At 33.4% G+C, this 22,752-nt stretch overlaps 1 protein-coding gene across 2 annotated transcripts; it reads right to left on the bottom strand.

The window, feature by feature from the left end:
- Positions 1-2,485: 2,485 nt before the first annotated feature.
- Positions 2,486-22,603, bottom strand: LOC102810274 (uncharacterized). Of its 2 annotated transcripts, XM_085490516.1 has the most exons (12): positions 22,236-22,603; positions 20,061-20,255; positions 19,086-19,273; positions 15,741-15,952; positions 15,032-15,128; positions 11,023-11,154; positions 8,721-8,918; positions 8,541-8,631; positions 7,764-7,887; positions 7,120-7,309; positions 6,582-6,768; positions 2,486-3,754 (listed from the first exon to the last, which is right to left on the bottom strand). In XM_085490516.1, the coding sequence occupies exons 1-11, from the start codon at positions 22,478-22,480 to the stop codon at positions 6,611-6,613; spliced, it is 1,830 nt and encodes a 609-aa protein (XP_085346642.1). In that variant the 5' UTR covers positions 22,481-22,603; the 3' UTR covers positions 2,486-3,754; positions 6,582-6,610. The 2 variants fall into 2 exon arrangements, with proteins under 2 accessions (XP_085346642.1, XP_085346641.1); XM_085490515.1 differs by having other exon boundaries at positions 2,486-6,768.
- Positions 22,604-22,752: the final 149 nt, after the last annotated feature.

Below are 22,752 nucleotides of genomic sequence, written 5' to 3'. Positions count from 1 at the left end.
CGTGTTGAGCTGAGATATCCTGGTCTAGGTCACCAAATTATGTGGGGTATAATAATACGCTTCAGTTGAACTTGATGGCAGAATAAACAGTCAATGTGGATGCAAAACACGGTATGGTTTATTGGTGGATAAACTGGCATAGAAACATGTAACACATGAATAAGGAGCCCCGAAACTCCGAAACTAGCCCTTTATATAGGTGCGTATCGAACGTGAGAGAAAACACGTAAGCGGGAAATACAAAATGCAAGTACGCGGGAGAAAAAGATACAATACAGAGTGAAATGATTGGCTGAAATTAAATGATTCTAATTGGTCGAGAATTACTCAGAGGAATCCTTCATGCGAAAGGTAAACGAATTAACTATAGCGAAATGACATAATAAGAATAATAATAGCAATATAAAACGAATACAAATATATATTATGAATCTCCGACAACATGCTACTGTAGGTATCCCTTTCATGTAACCTTAGTGAAACTGACAATAAAGCTATGTCAACACCACTTTTACATCCTCTTTTGTTCCATAAGCCAAAAATGGCTGCCAGGGAGTAGCTACACAAAACTTGAATGAGCCAACTTTGTAGTTAGAACTTGATGATTATAATCAGAAAAATTACATTTGATTAAAACTGAATAGCCAAGTCCATTCTATTGATACGGGTGAAACTAAAAATTTCAAAGTTAACAGTTTTTATTCCACTATGAAAACAGGAACGGGAAATAAAAATGGTCAGTTTTCTCTACAAGAAAACAAAACTGCCTAAAAGTAAACAATGACCTGTCAAAATTTGTGTCATTATAACTAGTGGATTTTTCTTCATATTTAGAACAGATATAGCATAGTGCACCCGTTATACACTGACAAATATGAATATTGGCACAGCATAACCTATCAAACATATAAAAAAGCGTAGAAAGGTAAGAACTAAAAATGTTTCAGATGTATAGGTATATGTATCAATGGGATTATCTATACAGGAGATTATAACCCACGTTGCACACAGGAAACTGAATTTTCTTTTGTCTCAGACAGAAGTTGCATGTCCCTGTTTTCTAAGGTCTATGGTTTCATGAGGGGAGGCAAGGGGGGTAGCTGGTACGGTTTTACGGGAAATAAAAAGGGCTTTTTACAATTTACAAGGGAAAAAAGACGTTTTTACAGTTTACAGTGTTAAAAAAAGGAACATTGAATGGTCCGAAGAGCTCTCCGGCTCAAATTCTCCGCCATTGCTGCGCCGTGTGTAGAGACGCATGCGCATATTACCCTCGTGCTCTTCATTCGGTTAGAGGGCCTTTTACGTCTTGACATTCAATTTTGTAGTGAATTGTGTCATCTAGTCGTTTTACAGTTTCTAAAATGTAATTTCCCTGGATTATTCTTTACGATTTTTTTATTTGGATGTAAATTCTTGTACGAACCGAGAAAAATTACACATTTTTACAGTGTACGAAAAAAATATTTGATCGATTACGTTGTACGTCTAGCCTGTGATTACAGAACTACGGAATTTATTTTTTCAATTTACGTAGTACGAACAAAAAAATATTGCAATTACGTTGAACGAAAATAACCCTTGCCCTTCGATTTTGGAAAACAGAAATACAAGCATGCTCACACGTCGATGTAAACAATCACGAATATCTTTTTGGGCTCATACCTGGATCACATTGGTTCATGGCCAAGATTTATTGAAAAGTTTCAAAGAACACATATGTGAATTTACAGGAATCCCTTTTACGCATATTTCATCCTTTTTCCAAAAATACTAGCCCGCCCATTGAGCGCCGTGTAAATAAATAGTGGCAGCGAAGTGCGCCCCCAAGTGTTCATAAATGTTATTCTCTCCTGTGACAATTATGCGTGTACCATTTTGCAATTACATCACCAATTTTGAAAAACTCTTATTTTCATCAATAAACAAAAAAGTAAAAGTAAAACAAAAACTAATCATCCAGACGAGAACCAGCCGAGAGCTTCAACATGTTCCAGTCCCACCTCGAGATGGCGCTATCACATAGTAGAGCTTTTGGCAAAAGCAGAAAGTCTGTTACTATACTTTCCGTCACTTCTTCATAAAAGATGTGTTCCTAAACAAAAACTCAAAAATAGGAAATGTGTTTATTCTGAATGGTAAATTCCTCAACTCAAGAAATGTGGCAAATACCCACTCTCCCTTGCAGAGTCGTCGTGACCTGGGGAGCCACAGAGAGCCGCAACTCGTGGGACAGTCACTGGCGACCACCTAGCTTAGCGATAAAAAACCCATAGTCTCTGCGACGGAGAATGGCACATTACTATTTAACCTTTTCACCAGTTACCTCTTTCCATCACAAAATAGTCCCGTTTATAGTCCTCCAGAAAAATAAGACAAAAATAGCCAATTTTTTTAGTAAATACTGAAAATACTCAAATTTTCTCTGTTGGCTCAAAAATTTCTGGTAGTGAAAAGTTAAAAACATCAAATAAAAAATGACATCTTTCTTTTTACAAATATTAATTTATTTCTCTGATATAGTAAAGTGATTTTTAAGATGTTAGTTTTCAATTAATTTATGTTTTGAACCAAACCAAGCAATGTACATTGTACAATAATAAAACCTACAGTATAAGCTAAGGAAATGTTACACAAGAACATAGCTTAATTATTGAAACCTTGCCAAATGTATAGAATTGAAAAGAACATTTTATTACTAAAAAAATCTTAACTTAAGCAGCCAATAAAAGGCGGCAGTCGTCACGCTGCATCCTGTTCGATATGGAACTCATAGCGACGTATACAACGCGTGTAAAACACATTGTTTATTTACATGAAATTCTAACACGCGCTGCGCGACGACCACCACGCTTTAAAGTTAATTATGCAGATATGAAATATAAACAATCACAAAGTAAACAAATTAACAATGTCTGTGCAAAGTAGTGGGGCGTACAATATTGTGATATCGTTAAATCAATATGAATAAAATACACATAAATACACAATAAAACAGAATCACGAATACAAGGTTTGAATTTTAACGACATTGATAATTAAATATGCATAAATATGACGAAGAATGTTACAATTCTAATTAAAGAAAGTTTTAGAAAGAACACACATGTGTTGGAACTATTGAAATACTGTAAAATGACTAATTTTTACTGGGTTTAAATTTCACTGATTTACCATTTCAGGCATATTCAATGGGTTTTAAATTCACGGTTTCGTCATTTAGATAATGTGTTCTATGGTAAATTTTACATATTCACTGGGTTTTAAATTAGCGCATTTTCCAGTCAGCGAAATAAGCTAAATTAAAACCCAGTGAATAATTACCCCCTTTACAGTGGACTTTTTCTTTAGTTTGTTTGGTACATGTTTTATTTATTCTTAACATTCATTCATTGCATTTTACTAGAAGCTTATAGCAATGTATTTTTAGCACATTACATATGTTTCAAAAAGAATGTTCTCATCTGGAGTATGAAGTAACGACTCAGTATGCAACCATCTAAAAATAATAAGATGAGATCATGGTGCCTTCTGATCCCTTCTGTGAGGAACTGTTATATAGTAGTCAGTATTATTTTGTAGAGACCGAGCCAGACAATTATAGTACGGTAGTTGAGAATCAGTTGGATCTGAGAAACAGCAGAGGACAGCCATCAATGAGACAGAAGTCACAAGCAGTGACAGGTTAAGTCTGATTGAGTTGTAGGATTATTCACAAGAAGCGTAATTGGTGTATCGCTTGATGACAAGGACACTATAACAAACGATAAGATAAGGTAAATGATACAGGGAACTACTGTAAAACATGTCTTTTTCGTGAGCATGTCATTTTAGCGAATTTAGCGAAAGAACTAATTCGCTAATCTAAGATATCGCTAATGACTTCATTATAAATTTAAAATGGCGGTCTTTTTCTCCACACACAGTAATAATAAAGTAATAATCTTTATTACACTTGACAGTTTTTCTTTGTTTTTATGAAGGTAATAACTGCGCATTTGTTTTGGCAAGTATTATGAAAACAGGTAATCAACAAAGACAAAAGATATTCACTAAATCAACATTTCGTTATTACCGGGTACGTCATTTTACCACAATTCGCTAAAATAGAATTTCGCTTTTTCAACATGTTTTACAGTATTTCATTAGGGTCAGCAGCCTGGGAAACAATATCTGTGATCTACAAAGACTGCTGTTCAATAAAACCAAGAACATTATCTAGTAGCAATAGACATAGCAAGATGAGGGAATCGTAAGTATAAATCTGCATTAAGACGATTATATTATTGCTGGGAATATGTTTTCTGTAATTACTATAATAAATATCATTGTGCTGGTTTGTACTAAATGTTAATTTGTCATGCTGATTAATACAGCAAATAGCAGACATCCCATTTTTATGGTAAAATTCACCTTTGAGGCAATATCGTGACAGAAAAAACTTGAAAAAGAAATTTGAACGCATTATACTAATTTTTCGTACAGACACTCTTTGATATGTTCCCTCTCAAGCGGCGCTGGGGTTTTTCTATTTTCCTATTTGTTTCGAAATTACGTTCTAATTTCTGAATACTGGAAAGAACCAGATCGCATTGTTTTTTCAAAATAGCTAAATTATTATTTCTTCTCCAACTATCATGTAGATATATATCTCAATTAACGCGAAATGGTGGTGAGCGTCGTCTGAAAAACTGTTTTGTTGCCAATGTTCCACTAAATTCGTTTACTCATTGGTTCAATTATTATTTACCGAAAATGGCTTTCTGTGTTTACACAGAGATCACGTGACTATACACGTCCATACACACACTATCTTGACGATTTCATATCCAGTGTGAAATAAGCTTTCCATCAATATATAGCTTTGTGTTGTTCAGTAAATATTTTATATGAAAATATCAGTTTAGAAAATCAATACCAAAAACGTGTACAGCATGCTTAATTAATTAAAAATTTTAGACTATTTAAAAAGAAGTTTTCACTCTTGAATGTGCAACGTAAAAGCAAAGTGATCCACAGAATTGAGTTGATAATACAAACCAGAAATGCTATAACAAAAGAAAATTTGACTAGCTCAAAAAAAAAAAAGCATTTTTAGTTGAAAATAAAAAATATGATAGGAAAGTATAACTGTTTATTTTGTCATATTATTGTTAAGTTTGTAAATGAAATTCAGGCCAAAATGTTCATGGTTAGCATTCAGCTAGAAACAGGAAGTAAGCACCCTCTAGTGGCCACTTTTAAGTTGAAAAGACATAACAAAATACAGGCTCAGCAAGCAAAATCTATGAAAGTTTGGGTCACCAGAAACACAATATTTTTTTTTATTTGGCATTTGAGATTTGGTTTGTGGTCTTCTGAGTAAAGATAAAACATTTACATCCATGAAGAAGAATGAATTAATGTTACAACTAGATGCAAATTAAGATGATGCAAATATGCCTAAGATTAAATTACAATCTACAAAAAAAAACTTTTATGTATTCATGATATATAGCACTGATTATACATATGATACATCGCTTTAAAACACATCGCTTTAAACAAATTGTTGTCAACAATCAGAAATACATAATTAATATAATGTAATATACCGTATATGCATAATTAATAAGGTAGACATCTCATTGCGTCCAGTTCATAATTTTATATGCATGATATATCACTTTAATTATGCATGTATGACATCACATTATTATTATACAGTCATTTATATTAATTTTGTGTACATGTGTATATGACACTAATTACTATCATTCTCACGAACAATATTGATTATGTAAATGTTGATACACTATAGTTATTACTAAACCTTTCAGGTAAATGTAGAGCAATTGCTCCAACACGTTATGAAATTATCAGCAAAATTAAAACAAAAAAATATAACAATGTAGCAAAGCCAGACTTCCTGTCACTAAATTAGGCACCTGTACCGTAATGTGCTCAGGGGGCACATGCTGTCTTGGTGGGTTGAAGTGGGCCCCTTGCCTAATTCGTAGTTTATTAAATTGTATTTGTATTAGTCTGTAGTAGTTGTCTGTGTCTGTAAGCCGTTATTCTCAATAAATTTGTCTTTCCCATTCCCTGATTACTGTCTGGAGTGTTTTTACAAACTACCACAGATGTATGAACATTTACATCAACAATATCATTCATGAAAAATAATTATAATCAGAATATGAAGCAAATGCATGTGCATATGTCTGATATAACATCTAATGTATGTGTGAATTTTGAACTTGATCGGTCCAAGAATGTAGGAGATACAGGTGGATGAATGCAAGAATGCTTGCACAAAGATCAATCCATAAGTCCAAGAATGTAGGAGATACAGGTGGATGAATGCAAGAATGCTTGCACAAAGATCAATCCATAAGTCCTCGTTTTGTAACAGGGACTAATTACCCTGCATATGTATAGCTATTACATATAACCAGATTAAAATTAAATTAAATAAACCTGGCATGTCTGAGAATTTACATCAGATAAAAATATGCACAGACACACAGACAGATGGACCAACTCAATCTCGCTCTCAGCCTTGGTCTGGACAATGTTCAACAAGGATTAATAAACCTTACATATGCAGACAATCTCAACTCATTCTCTCTTAAAATAGTGGCAAAAACTTTGCAGCATATTCATCCTTAAGTGTTCCTCCATATTGTGCAACTTCTAGTGTCAGTTCCCGAAGTTTCTTAATGTCATTTTTACATTCTTTCTTCTTTTGTTGTAAATATGCTTCTCTGTGCAAAAACTCTGGAGTATCTACAAAAGTAAATAATAATTATTCAAAACATGGTTTAGAAAAAAGAAAATCCAGGGTACTTTGCAGTCTAGTGAAGTTTGTATTGACCTTATCTACTTACATAGATCATTATTATGCATGTGTACATTGCTTTGAGTTCAATATTGAACAAGATATTGAATGACCACCATCGTTAACTGCTGATGTAAGTTGTTATTGTTTTGAAAATTAAAATGTATGCGTATCAACATAGAAATAAAATTTACAGCCAAATCTGCAAGCATTATAAAAAATAGAAGACTTGCAATTCAGCATTTTATTTCAAATTCATTCTGGTATATGGTTGTCATAGATACTGAATTCAAACATACCTCCTTCTTCATCTTCAAAACCAAATTCGTCTTCATTTCCCTCCTCTTCCTCCTCCCTTTCATCATCATTATTATCATTATCGTCATCATTGTCATCCCCATCATCTGCATGAAGCTCTCTTTGTAACTTAGCTTCGTGTTTTAGTACTTTAACTACTCTCTGTTGTAAATAATCTTCAAATCCTTCTTCCTAAATGAATGTACAAAATACAATCAAAAGGCATTTTGATGATTACAATTCACGTCCATGTCTCATTGTAAACTCAGCAATTTGATTTTTTTTTTTTTTTTCAATATTTTTATGTCAGGTGAAATTTCTGGACATAGAAGTCCTGACTTTTTCGTTTTATTTGCTAATTTAGAGTGCATGTGTGCCAACTTCCTACAGCTAATACTGCACATTTTGAAGGTAGGGCAGACTATACTCTGACTGATAATGCTGAGTGAAACGCTGGTTCTGGGAATCAAACACGAGCCTTACTGGTGTAAGGTGAACATGCTAACCACTAACATTTTAAAGTTTTTTAAAATTTCACTCAGGTCAATTTCTTTGTTATTTTTGGAGCACATGGTTGTCATAACTTCTCATTGTGGCTACAGTGTGTAAGTTATTTTGTAAATAGTAAATAAATTATATGTCATACTGAGAAGTGTTTCAACAATATTGGCATAGCACGAAGTAAACTCTCCTCATGACGAAATTTTTCAAGGATAATCTTTTCTCTTCCAACTCTTTCATTAATTGACATCTTTACAGCAAAGGAAAGTCTGAAAAAAATCAATCAGAACAGGCAAAAAGTTAAACATGGAACTCAGACGATCTCATCCAAAAAACCATTGTAATAAGTCATGTACAAGAGTGACATCAAAATGACGTACTGTAAATCATGTTGAAAAAGCGACATACTATTTTAGCGAATTGTGGTAAAATGACGTAATAGCGAAATGCTGATTTAACAAATCTCTCTTGTCATTGTTGATTTCCTGTTTTCACAATACTTGTCTGTTGCATGCCAAAACAAATGCGCAGTTATCACGTCCATAAAAACAAAGAAAAACTGTCAAGTGTAATAAGAAAGCGCTCCAGATTATTACATTATCTGTGTTGTTTACAACTGTGGAGAAAAAGACGTTGTTTGGCCGCCATTTTGAATTTATAATGAAGTCATTAGCAATTAGTTCTAATGCTAAATTCGCTAAAAAGACATGTTTTACAGTATATGGTAAAGTTGTTTAAATCACAATTATATTTAGTTGTGTTTGTCATCTGGAATATAATAAAACTCTCAAAAACATTACTTCCAGTGATGGACTACTACAGAACAAAATGGCGTTCATGTCATAGGTGTGCTTCGTCACTAGAGGGCGCAACTTAAAAGTTGTATTTTATTCTTTTTTCAATTGAAATAGAACAATTTTACCTTGCCCCTGTATACAATGAACTTGGCGGTCTGGCAGAATGGGGTATTATGCCTTCATGGATGACTGCTCTCCCATAGGATGGTAAAACTTCTGTATATGTACAAGAACAAAATTGATGAATAAGTAGCAGTAAATCATCACTTTACGTTTCACGCTTGTCAACGATAGAGAATACATACCTGCTATGTACTCGGTATCATCACTGTTTCTTTCAAAATAAGCTGTTTCTCCATAGTAATTTTCAGTCCAATTTGGATTAAGATAAATTAAAAATGTCCATTCATCTTCATGTGGCTCGCAATCTTCATGTATTCGTGTGTGGTCAGCACTGCGTATTAGATTACAGGAAACATCATATGGAAACCACTGGTCTTGACCTGCAAACACAATGTGCCTGATTACCACATATATAGTCCTAAGAATTTAGCCATGTCATAAATCATACCACATTATGAGCAATAGGTGATTTTCCATTCAACTGCGAGATCTCTCGCGTGTCGAACGTCTGCTGCAAAAATCAAACGCTTTGATTTTGAACTCTAATTTCCTTATTTTGTAGCTCACATCACATCACATGGCAGGGGAATATTGCGTTTGAATATTTTTACTTCATCAAAATTAAGCATGGAAAAATCTTCCAAAATATTTTGCGTTTGTCGAATCCGATGTGATGTTTGACGCCACTATGACGCCATGACATGTTTACCCTGTAATTACGTTTATTTTCAAGCATAAACCGGTGATCTCGCAGAGATTAGAAAATGATCTATTGCATTGATACTTATATGAAAGTTGTATTTGTGATGTCAGCAACTTCAGTAGATTTTTTAAATAAGTTTGTACGCTATTTCAAAGCTTTTGGTGATATAGGCCCAGCAATATTGTGATGGTCTGTACACTAGTAAGTTAACAAAGATTTACAATTGGATAAATAGCTCCATTCATCATCTTTCAGACTCACCAGTGACATGATACTGTCTCAGTTTGTATTTACACCCACCAGTGACATAATACTGTCTCAGTTTGTATTTACACTCACCTGTGACATGATACTGTCTCAGTTTGTATTTACACTCACCAGTGACATGATACTGTCTCAGTTTGTATTTACACTCACCAGTGACATGATACTGTCTCAGTTTGTATTTACACTCACCAGTGACATGATACTGTCTCAGTTTGTATTTACACTCACCAGTGACATGATACTGTCTCAGTTTGTATTTACACTCACCAGTGACATGATACTGTCTCAGTTTGTATTTACACTCACCAGTGACATGATACTGTCTCAGTTTGTATTTACACTTACCAGTGACATGATACTGTCTCAGTTTGTATTTACACTCACCAGTGACATGATACTGTCTCAGTTTGTATTTACACTCACCAGTGACATGATACTGTCTCAGTTTGTATTTACACTCACCACTGACATGATGCTGTCTCAGTTTGTATTTACACTCACCAGTGACATGATACTGTCTCAGTTTGTATTTACATTCACCAGTGACATGATACTGTCTCAGTTTGTATTTACACTCACCAGTGACATGATACTGTCTCAGTTTGTATTTACACTCACCAGTGACATGATACTTTCTCAGTTTGTATTTACACTCACCAGTGACATGATACTTTCTCAGTTTGTATTTACATTCACCAGTGACATGATACTGTCTCAGTTTGTATTTACACTCACCAGTGACATGATACTGTCTCAGTTTGTATTTACACTCACCAGTGACATGATACTTTCTCAGTTTGTATTTACACTCACCAGTGACATGATACTGTCTCAGTTTGTATTTACACTCACCAGTGACATGATACTTTCTCAGTTTGTATTTACACTCACCAGTGACATGATGCTGTCTCAGTTTGTATTTACACTCACCAGTGACATGATGCTGTCTCAGTTTGTATTTACATTCACCAGTGACATGATACTGTCTCAGTTTGTATTTACACTCACCAGTGACATGATACTGTCTCAGTTTGTATTTACACTCACCAGTAACATGATACTTTCTCAGTTTGTATTTACACTCACCAGTGACATGATACTGTCTCGGTTTGTATTTACACTCACCAGTGACATGATACTTTCTCAGTTTGTATTTACACTCACCAGTGACATGATACTGTCTCAGTTTGTATTTACACTCACCAGTGACATGATACTATCTCAGTTTGTATTTACACTCACCAGTGACATGATACTTTCTCAGTTTGTATTTACACTCACCAGTGACATGATACTGTCTCAGTTTGTATTTACACTCACCAGTGACATGATACTGTCTCAGTTTGTATTTACACTCACCAGTGACATGATACTGTCTCAGTTTGTATTTACACTCACCAGTGACATGATACTGTCTCAGTTTGTATTTACACTCACCAGTGACATGATACTGTCTCAGTTTGATTTACACTCACCAGTGACATGATACTGTCTCAGTTTGTATTTACACTCACCAGTAACATGATGCATGACTTGTTTAGTAATATTCCATATTCTACTTTGAATATAGTCATCCACCTCATATCCTGCAATCCACTGCACATTATCACTCTCTAGATCCAAGCTGTCATCATAGAAATAATTTGCTGTTGAGAAAATAACAATAAACATGTTTAAAAGTGAAATCAATGTCGCCAAAATACAATACTGTATAAAAATACTATAAGGATATTACAAAGTTCCCTCAAAGTATGCACGAAGACAGTACAGCGACAGTATCGACCGACGCGCAGCAGAGGTCGAGGCGACAGCGTACTGTCTGAGTGCATACTTTGAGGTATTTTCTGATAACCTTATTATTATACATCTTTTCCCTTCAAGGATACATCATGGGAATGCCGAAATCCAAAAAATTTAGAACAGAATCAGCGAACTTCTTTGTATGGAGTCCGGTCAAACCCTGGTGGCAGCCATGTTTGTTTTTATTATTAGAGGACGCTTATGCGCGTAATCATCCCATATTTGTAATTCGCATTTCCTAATATGGTAGGATGAAAATACCCCGTAAAATACCACAAAATTACGGCACGCTATAACTTATGGCGTTACAGTGACAGATGTATAATGATATACTATAATTAATGTCACCAAAATACTATACAATATAGTAATTTTGATATAATTACAGCAAATATGCTTATTATGAATATTAAAAATATTACATATTTATATAATTATTATTAAATAATTTGAAATCAGACATTACATCCATTCCGAGAAATCACTCAGTTACCAAGATTGCTCACAATTTTGAAAAACCCTTTGCTTTAACTGTTCTAAACTGTATGGCGCTGCTTGAAAGCGGGCACACTGTACATGACAACCATTTTCGAATTTGGAGTTCTTATTCAATAACTACCGATATTCTACATTTTGTGTTTATCTACACTGTAAGTAATTCAAAAACTTCAAAATAACCTATCCGTATACTCAAATGGGTGCTATTCATTTTGAAAAAAAAAAACTTTCCCCTCAAGTCTAGAATAATAATGGAATGATCTGAACCGTGTATCAATGCAACTACGCTGTGTAGTCTAGATTGGACAAAAATATTTTTGTTTTTTATTAAAAACATTTTTTATATCATTGGTGTTAATTGGTGACAATTATCACCAAAATGTAGACACTGAAAGCATAGAATATACCCTTTATACCTTTTAGTGAGGGCTTCACGCTCACAATGTACATGTGAAAACACTACTAAGCATAAAGCCAACAAAAAATTGTTTTTTTGCCTTCAGCGACCGACTGAAAAATATGAAATATCGGGTTGCGATTTTTTTTTGTTTTGTTTTTTAATAGACCCATTGATCTGTATTTCTCTGACATGTTCCGAATACTATGAAGTCTGAAAAGCAAACACGTCTTTTGCATTTCAGGCCATTTTGACATTTGCGATTTGACAGATAGTTGGTGCACAATAACAAGTTTTGAAACAAAATCCAACCAACCGACCCAATTTTATCAAATTTCCGACTTGAGAGCAACATAAGTTGTTGTTTTTTGGCCTAACCACATGCATAGAACCATTAAATTATGAGGTTTACATGTTGCAATCAAAGACTGTTGAAACCATGACGACTTGATCTTTAAATAGTCACATAATCATACAACAGTAAAAATAGAATTTGTAAGCAAGAGGGATTATACAGTTACCAGCATTTAAAGCTATAAGCATGAAGTAGTATAATCTGTTCTGGTGAAAGCAAATCTAGTGTCGATATATCTGTCTTTTCCTTACTGATCAATTTTAATTCATTGAATGACAAAATCTGGAGCAACGTTTTGTAAACTTTTAGGAAATTTTTTATGATATATCTGTCTTTTCCTTACTGATCAATTTTAATTCATTGAATGACAAAATCTGGAGCAACGTTTTGTAAACTTTTAGGAAATTTTTTATGATATATCTGTCTTTTCCTTACTGATCAATTTTAATTCATTGAATGACAAAATCTGGAGCAACGTTTTGTAAACTTTTAGGAAATTTTTTATGATATATCTGGGTTTTCCTTACTGATCAATTTTAATTCATTGAATGACAAAATTCGGAGTAACATTTTGTATAATTTTAGGACATATTCTATAATTTCTTTGTTAATTTTGGACCAAATAGATTTAATTTCCTATTGGCTACAGGTAAATTCAGTGGTTTTGAAAAAATATGATTAAAATTATTTGGATTTATTTTGTGCAAGGCGACAAGAGTTGACTTCAGTGCTCAAAGGGTTAAAGTGGCAATGTGGATAATCTATGAGCATTTTTGAACTGATTAGAATAATTTGGTTCGATATGATGTTTTGAGAAAAATAGAATATGATTTATCATAAAAATAAAAATGTTGTTTGGAAGGCAATTAAGCAGTAGATGTGAAGACTGAAAACACTATAGTAACTATCAATATATTATATTATTATACATCTGTCACCGTAATGCCATAGGTAACAGTGTGCCGTATTTTTGGGGTATTTTATGGGGTATTTTCATCCTACCATATAAGGAAATGCGAAGTCGAAATATGGAATGATTACGTGTGTAAGCATCCTCTAATATTAAAAACATTCCATGTCAGCATTCCATTGATGTATCATTGGAAGGAAAAGATGTATAATAATAAGGTTAGTAGGAGGACCACCTAGATTTTAGATGATCCTTTTATTTTTTACCGAAGTCGTACGAAAAAGTCAACCCTTGCCTTGCGTGAAACACTGGTCCACTATCCGATGTCAAGATGTCGGCCGGGGGGGGGGGGGGGGGGGGGGGACACGCTACTATTTCATTGCCGTGCATTTTGTTCGCATGAGTACATTAGATAAAACAACCAAGTATTTATCAGACAGATTTATTACATGTAACATAATTTACGAATTTAGAAAAACCTAAGCATGCAAGTATGCCTACTTGATGAAAACTCCTCTGAAAAATGGATTATATAAACCAGGTCCAAGCATATTCTTATCATTGATCAACCTTTACATGTAGTTTGTGGCCTGAATTTTCATGCAATGCATAGCCACCACAGATAGCCGTATTTTATTGTTTGCAACCATATTTTGTAAAAAGGAGACCCCTCCCAATGTAACTGCATTACTTCTGGACTAAGAAAGTAACCCCGTGGTCAGACACCTTTCAATGACAAAGCCAAGAAAAAAATATTACAGAGATTTATTGTAAGTTTTTATTCTGTTAACATATAATTACATTTGAAGTGGTACATTCATGTACTTTTTTGATTATTCAAAATTTGTTGTTTCTAAAGCGATTGTTTTGTCTTTGCTGTACTTCCTGTCTAGAAAGGCAGCAGTGCACACATCTTATCAGCTGTGTGTAAACTACAAACAGATATCTTATCAGTTGTTTGTAAATAGCAAATAAAGATAGTGGCCCAACTTAAAACTATTTACCCGCAGTTCAGTTATGTTTGTAAACCATGCATATTAATGAGATGCACTAGTTGGGTGTACACTGGATAAACAAAAACTTGGCCATTTGTTTGCACACTAGAAAAAAATCAGTTTACTTGTACAAGATATTTTTTTTTCAATAAAATAAATACACCCATGTATGTAGCATGCCTTAGGGAGCTATTCGTGGGATTTTCAAAAAAAAATGTGAAAAGTGCCCAAAAAACTATTCTGCTACCTTAAAGCATGCACGAAGACAGTACAGCGGAAGTATAAACCGTCGCGCAGTGGAGGTCGATGCAAATTTGAAAGTGTACTGTGCATGCTTTTACTCTGCTTTTATTTTACTCATTATAATAAAAATGCAAATTCTAAGATGAAAGCAATCACATTGCATTGTGGGTAAAACAATCCAGCTTTTAAAGATGAACACAGCTTAAATTGTGCCAACTGTATTTTTTCTGTGACTGAAAAATTTGAACAAAAAAAAGGATTTTTAAATTATGAACCTATAAAACGTTTTAAGATATGAAAATGTATAATTAAATATAGAACCTACCATATTTCAGTGTATATCTCCTTAAACTATCCAAATCATCATTATTAAATAAACCATCCAAGACAACAATTCTTTTGCCAGCAGAAGATTGGAATTCCTGTATATCAATCAAAATGAGAGATTGTCAATGACATAATCCCTGTCCAGTTTTAGTGATTATCAATTATGAACAATCAAAGATGTACATTGATTATATTTAAAAAGTGGGGAAGTATATATTCAGCATATTAAAAATATGGTGTTACTGTAAAATACTTTATTTTAGCTGGATTTAATTTTCGCTGAAAACACTTTTTGCATGTTTTTCGTGGAATTTAATTTCACAGATTTTTGACGAGTTGAATGTAAAATATAGGAAAACAGGTATATTCGCTTTATTTTATTTTCACTGAACCACTCCTTCAGCGAAAATAGCGAAAATTAATTCCAAGCACAAATAAAGTATTCTACAGTACTTCAAATTATACCTTATGCAAGTTTCATTCAGTCAAATGATGAGATCCTTCTCATATTATCAAGATAAAAGATTGTAAAATCTACACATACATTCATTGAAATAAAATTGCTATCACTTTTAAATTTTAAATGAAGGCTATAAATGTACCATAATGTCCAATCTTATGTTTGTAAAATTTTTAAAAATCTCTACAGGGGGAAATTACAGAAAAACCCCCACAGAAAAATCAAAAGTAAGGAAATTAAAACTAACATGAGTTAAATGTTTTTGCACATCAATTTTTTTCTCCACTGGATTGTCTTTATGTTTTACAAACAATGTCTTTGTAGCTTGTTCAACTTCATTAATCGACTCCCTCCATCTTGATTCACTCTCTATCGCCTTGGTGACATTGGTTGACAATCTTAGATGCAGAAAGTGTTGTCCTTGTTTGAATCCCACACTTGGAGGACGAAATAAATAAGCTACAAAGGAATAAAAATACAAGTTATTTTTTTAAACCAAATTTTGAATTAGTTCAGAAACAAGCAGCCTCTGGGCTGAGATAGCTCCGCTGTTAGCAATGCACATTTCAATTAAAGAACAGAAGATATCATTAGAAAATGAACAATACGCATAGTATCAATGCAATGGGACTTGCTGTTTTCAACAAGAATTCAAAAATATAATTTTTAACCATAAATGATTGAAGAAAATATCACTTTTACCAAAAATGACAAAAATGTTCATCAAAATTAGAGAATTGAAGATATCATCATGAAATGAACAAATTTGAGAGTGGTCCATATGTAGTATCTATATATGTAATATCAAAGCAATTGGACTTGTCGTTTTTAACAAGAAGTCGAAAATATCACTTTTTACCAAAAATGACAAAAATATTCACCAAAATTAGAGAATTGAAGATATGATCATGAAATGAACAAATCTGAGAGAGGTCTAGCCAAGGTACATATTCAACAAGTATCAAAGCATTCAGGCATGTAGTTTTCAAAAAGAAGTCGAAAAAGTAAAACATTGACACGGACGCCAACCACCGAACGACGCCGGACGACGCCGGACAATCACTCATATGATAAGCTCTGCTCGACAAAGTCGACAGCGGAGCTAAAAAGTGATTTGTCATATAACCAGTACTGCTTAATTGTTGCTGTAGGAATTCTAGTGATTTGGTGGTTTCATGGCATTTACAAAAGTTCTATATTTTAAGATCCCAGATTAATATCCACTGTTAAAATACTTCACAATAGACAAGTTTCTATCAAAATTTGATGATTTTCAATAATATAACTTATTGATGAAAAAAACAATTTGTTTTTCTGTCAATTGGCACAATTAATCACATTTGTTTTTAAATTGTTTGGTTTTTTTACATTGTTGGGTTAAATATACCCGATAGTTAACCAAATTTTTCTGCATTTTTTCTTACATTCTTCAATATTTCTGGAAATGAGCGCTAATTTTGAAGCCAATAGTCACAATTTGAGCTAATTTTCAGTTTTTACTAAAAAGGTTTAGCTACTTTTGTCCCAATCTTCTGAAGGAAAGTGCAGACTATAAGCAGGACAATTTTGTGAATTTGTGATGAAAAGAAAGAACTGGCGGTGAAAAGGTTAATAATTCTAAATTGTCAGTTACTGGAACAAAAAATAACCCATTCGGCCTAAGATGCTGAGAATCCAATCACAAAAACTATGGAGCTAGTCAATAATTTTTGATAACATTCTAATGTGTATATGAATATCATAATTGTTTGTATGTTGCGTGTGACACATACTAATGTGCATTGATTCAAAATGGCTGACAAGTGGCCATCTCGTTTTAAAGAATGCTGTTCTAGAGACATTCTCTGACATTGCAGTCAAACTTTATACCTTATACTGCAAAGGGGTTAATTATTCACTGGGTTTTAATTTTGCTTATTTCGCTGACTGGAAAATGCGCAAAATTAAAACCCAGTGAATATGTAAAATTGAGCATAGAACACATTATCTAAATGATAAAACCGTGAATGTAAAACCCAATGAATATGGCTGAAATGCTAAATCAGTGAAAATTAGTCATTTTACAGTACTCAATAATTGTTGATAACATTCTAATGTGTAAATGGATTGTTTGCATTTTGTAATTGACACATACAATTGTACATTAATTAATATCAGAGCATTCAATGAAATACTTGATATATGTGACAATCAGTTTTAATCACGATACTAAGTCATACCTGTATGATTTCCTCAATTGCTGTCTACCCATTGATTATTATAATGGTAAATTGAACATAGTAAGAAGAAGAAAAGATGATACGAAATTTCTCTAAACTTGAGGTGAACACACAAGCCACTGTGGCATCACTCGGGTTTTAAAAATTATTGCGAAATCAAAGTTTGATGAGAGAGGTGTTTTCGTGACCACAATTACTGTAATAATAGACCTGCTTAGTAACAAGGTTTGCTTGGAAAATCAAATACAACCACACATATCTCAATAAATTATTGATCCGTGTGTATCTAATCATGTGGAATGTTAGAAAGATTTGATATTTTTTTTATGACTATTATTAAGATGTTCCACAGGTAGATACTGTATATGCGAATCAGTTGATGACTTTGGTATCTTTGCGAGAAGAATGCAACATCTAAAGAGAGAGGGCAATTAACAATCTATGACAACCAAATATAGATGTAAAAACCTGCTTTACCAGCATTGCACAGCAACAACTTGTTGGTGAGGAAAACACTGCAGTCGACAATTTTAATATCATCAAAAAAATAAAACAGTAAATATATATTCTAGTGAAACAACTGTTTTCTCAGTATTTTAACGTGTAAGTTATTGGGAATAATTGAGCAGTTTTCAGCAGTTTACAGGATTAAATAATCTCAGAAATGACTTCTTTCATAGAATTACATGATTTAGAGCCTTTTTATAGAAAATAATTCTATAATATCGACATTTCGCCAACTCTTGAGATAACTTTTTGAAAAATGCAGGTTTATTTTGCTGAAAAGTGCCAAAAGTTGACTTTGGTGTAAACAAAACCTTATCAAAACAAGTAGTTTGAGTCATTCATGGGCTTCTGTTAGAAATGAGCTTTTAAAACACCACTTATAAAATCAATTGGAAACAATTCCTAATTTCAGAATTATGAGCATTTGTGCGTTTATTGACTGTGCGTTTACATGAGGTCAACATGTAATTCTTTTAGCTGAGCTTCTTTGTACTCACCCACACTCAGACCACATTCTTTTGAAAACTTTCAAATATGCCACCGTCTTTTTCCAGGGTTGTCTGTCATTTGTTTTTTTGACCTTTCATATTTTTGTCCTACCCTCCACCGTAGATAGAAAGATTATGTACATGTATGTTTAAAAAGAATTACTCATCGAACTTAATAGCACCCATGATACTCAGCTCCAAAAATCATATCACAGTGGTCGATAGCCATGCTGTATAATATAAATTTCGGGTATTCAAATAATTCAAACAATTATCAAAGACCAATTTTTATGACTATACATTCAAATTTGAGGCATTTTGAAAGGGATCATGGGTGCTTAGCCAAACATGACCCCGAAAATAGAAATGGTTACTTACCAACAGAACTATCCCATACAACCATTCTTCCAAATTTGGGCTTGACAACAGCTGTGATCTCCATATCTTCATCGTAAAACATGGTCTCACCGTAGTAATTTTTCTTCCATATCTCATTCATGTAAATAACTACAGATATTTCTTTTTCATCTCTGGTTGCATCATGGTGATATTTGGTGACATCACCTCTGAAAGATTAAAATGACCAGTAATTGTGATATTGAACCTTTTTTATTTTAAATATAACCACATTAAATGACCAAATTTTATGGAAATAATGTTTCAGACACCTGCATGGTCATAATACATAAGGGGAATAATCTAAACATAAAATGTGACGTACATACCGGTACTAAGGGTTGAGTAGTCACCATTTCAGTGAAATCTGTCATGTGGTGACAAGCACTGAAGATTATGACTCCAGATCGAAAATTACAGCCATTTTCGCTTTAAAATCAACTGTAACCTTGTCCTATGCTTTCATCATAATTTTGATATTTGCATTCGAGAGATACATTGTATTTCTATGGATGCAATGAAGTTATTATTATTATGAGGTTATTACGAAGATATCTCAAAGTAAGCACGAAGACAGTACAGCGGGACTATCGACTGACTCGCAGCGAAGGACGATGCGACGACGTACTGTCTGAGTGTATACTTTGAGGTATCCTCGTAATAACCTTATTATTATACATCTTTTCCCTTCAAGGATACATCATGGGAATGCCGAAATCTAAAATGCTTAGAACAGAATCAGCGAACTTCTTTGTATGAAGTTCGGTCAAACTCTGATGGCAGCCATGTTTTTTTTTATTATCAGATGACGCTTACGCACGTAATCATTCCATATTTGGAATTTGCATTTTCTTATATGGTAGGATGAAAATACCACGTAAAATACTGCGAAATTACGGCACACTGTAACTTATGGCATTACGGTGACAGATGTATAATAATATTATATATACTCACCGTCTGACTACATTGTCCGTCACTTGATACAAATAGTAAGGTTTGTCACTTCCACTCATCCGTGTGACCATTTGTTGTATGGTCCTACCCATGTCACTCTGTGCAAATTTACTGATATCTTGGTGTGACTTCCATGGTACGGCATTGGTATCATTAGATAAGTTTTCGTTATATGGATCAAGGGGTGTACCATACCTATAATATAAGGATACAATATTGTAAAATGACTAATTTTCACTGGGTTTAAATTTCACTGATTTATCATTTCAGGCATATTCAGTGGGTTTTGAATTCACAATTTTATCACTTAGATAATGTGTTCTATACTAAATTTTACATATTCACTGGGTTTTAATTTAGTGCGTTTTACAGTCAGCGTAATAAGCAAAATTAAAACCCAGTGATTAATTAACCCTTTTACAGTAATATATACAGTGATCTACACAGAAAAATGACAGAACAAAACTGCATTTTCGTGATGGCAGAGATCGAGTACCAATACAGTACACTATAATATATATGTATATGGTAACTTAGCAACAAATGAAATGTGAAGTTCAGAAATATAGTTTTTTGACTTATAAAATAATAGTGCAGCAAAACTGTTTGTGTATTTTGTTTTTATAAGTGCAGGTAGACAAGTTGCTCAGTTTGTTGAAAATGATTTTGAAACAAATCATTTACATGATATAGTTTCTTTCTTGTGAATAAAACTTAAAAAACTTGAAACGATTAATGCATGTCAATATATTTGGGACATGATGTACTGTAAACTGACTGATTTTCACTGGGTTTAAATTTCACTGATTTACCATATTCAGTGGGATTTGAATTCATGGTTTTATCATTTAGGTAATAGGTTATATGCTCCATTTTACATATTCACTGGGTTTTAATTTAGCACAATTGAACAGTAATATATACTGTCATACATATTCAGCTTGAAAAATGTTTCCTATGAAAAAATGCAGGTTATTCGTTCATACCAAATGCACAAGTTTTTGTTTACTCAAGGTAAACTGTGTGTAAATACTGCTTCATTATTAATCATGATTGTCAAACATGACTACAACAAGTTCAAGTAGGTGTTAATAAGGATTATTAGCTCCTACATTTTTCAATTACAAACACCTATAGATAAGATAACCTAACAGCAGTTGGTTCTAAAATAAGAAGAAGGAGGCTCCTGGAATCCATAAGGAAAACTAAAGAAATATCAAAACTGAAATATTAACAAAAATTCATATTTTCCTTCCATGGCAACTGTTATCCAATCACAAATTATCGTTAATCTAAATAACTACAAGAAATAATCTTGCTTAAAGTACAGATTCACAAAATTGCTGTTTTCTCTGCTTTCTATTCTGAACAACTTCAGTTTGTTAATAACCAAACAGTGACTTTGTGAGTATAGCACTACAATGTCGCTGTTTGGTTTTTCTGGTTGTGAAGAATATTTTGTGAGAATAGCTCTGTATTTTTTAAATCAGACGTGACCTCACAGTAACACTAAAAATTGTTTAAAACAGTGACCATTTTAGAAAAGATGGAAACAATAGTAGAAAATATGATATTAGCATTTTAATTATGTTTCTCATTTATCGCATCTGAAAAAAACACAATCTACACAAAAAATAGTGCATTTTTTTCCAAAAATTGGGGCTAAAAATATTCTACAGATATATAAGTTTAATAGGTTATGACCTGTATTTTCTGATTACAGCCCTCAACATTTTTTCTAGCAACAAAATATATCATGCTACATGTACCTCAAACGACAAAAGCTAAACTGAAATAGCTAAACACTTTGGCAAGAATAAAAAAGTCGAAAATCTAGTACACTACACAACTAATTTGTTTTGACGAAAATGATCGACATACGAGGAAACGATAAGAATTATTTTAGCGTCAGCTAAATTTACCCCGTGTACGCGCACGCGATTTCCACCCCGCTGGGAACACAGAATCTCCACATTCACAGACCAGTACACAGAGGTACATAAACCATTAAAAACAAATTGGGTTAAAAATATTATGGCCATGCCATGACCTACTACAATGTATAATTACATGTTGCACTGCAACTCACAGCAACCTCAAGTCTAAAGAAAATACAAATTGGTCAGTCCCTAGGAAATCCTACCAATACAACAACACGCATGAAATTTTACATACCTCCAATATCCAGTCAGAAAATTGTACATAGACAGTGCAAACACGCTCTTGTACTTGAACATTCCATCAAACACGGAAATTTGTCGCCCGTCCGGTGTTTTGTAAAGCCATTTTGGTTCAACGGGTTCTGCGATCACACTCCCGAATTTGTTAGGGTTTTCGAATGGCCACGATTTGGGATCAATCTGCGCTAAAACTGCGCTTATACCCACGGCCAATATGCAGACAGAAAACCGTAATAACATGACGAATACTTGTGACAAGTCTTTCTGCAAATTGAGTGATCACTCACCAGAAACACGAAGGATTATAAACTGGAATTAAGGCAAACGGACGGACACCAACTTCCGCAACTTTCCAATATGCTAATTATTGATCTCTGACCTAGATTTAGTATCCGGTAGATTAATAGGTATAAGCTCACCTGGACAGTTGTTGCAATTTTATTGTCTTATGTGATAATTTATTTAAAAGCAAATTTATAAAATTTCTCGTTTGGTAATTATACATAATTGCC

This window comes from Saccoglossus kowalevskii, chromosome 15 (genome assembly GCF_978046115.1).
Source record: "Saccoglossus kowalevskii chromosome 15, keSacKowa6.1, whole genome shotgun sequence".
Taxonomy (NCBI): domain Eukaryota; kingdom Metazoa; phylum Hemichordata; class Enteropneusta; family Harrimaniidae; genus Saccoglossus; species Saccoglossus kowalevskii.
This window is presented reverse-complemented; position numbering and strand designations above follow the sequence as displayed.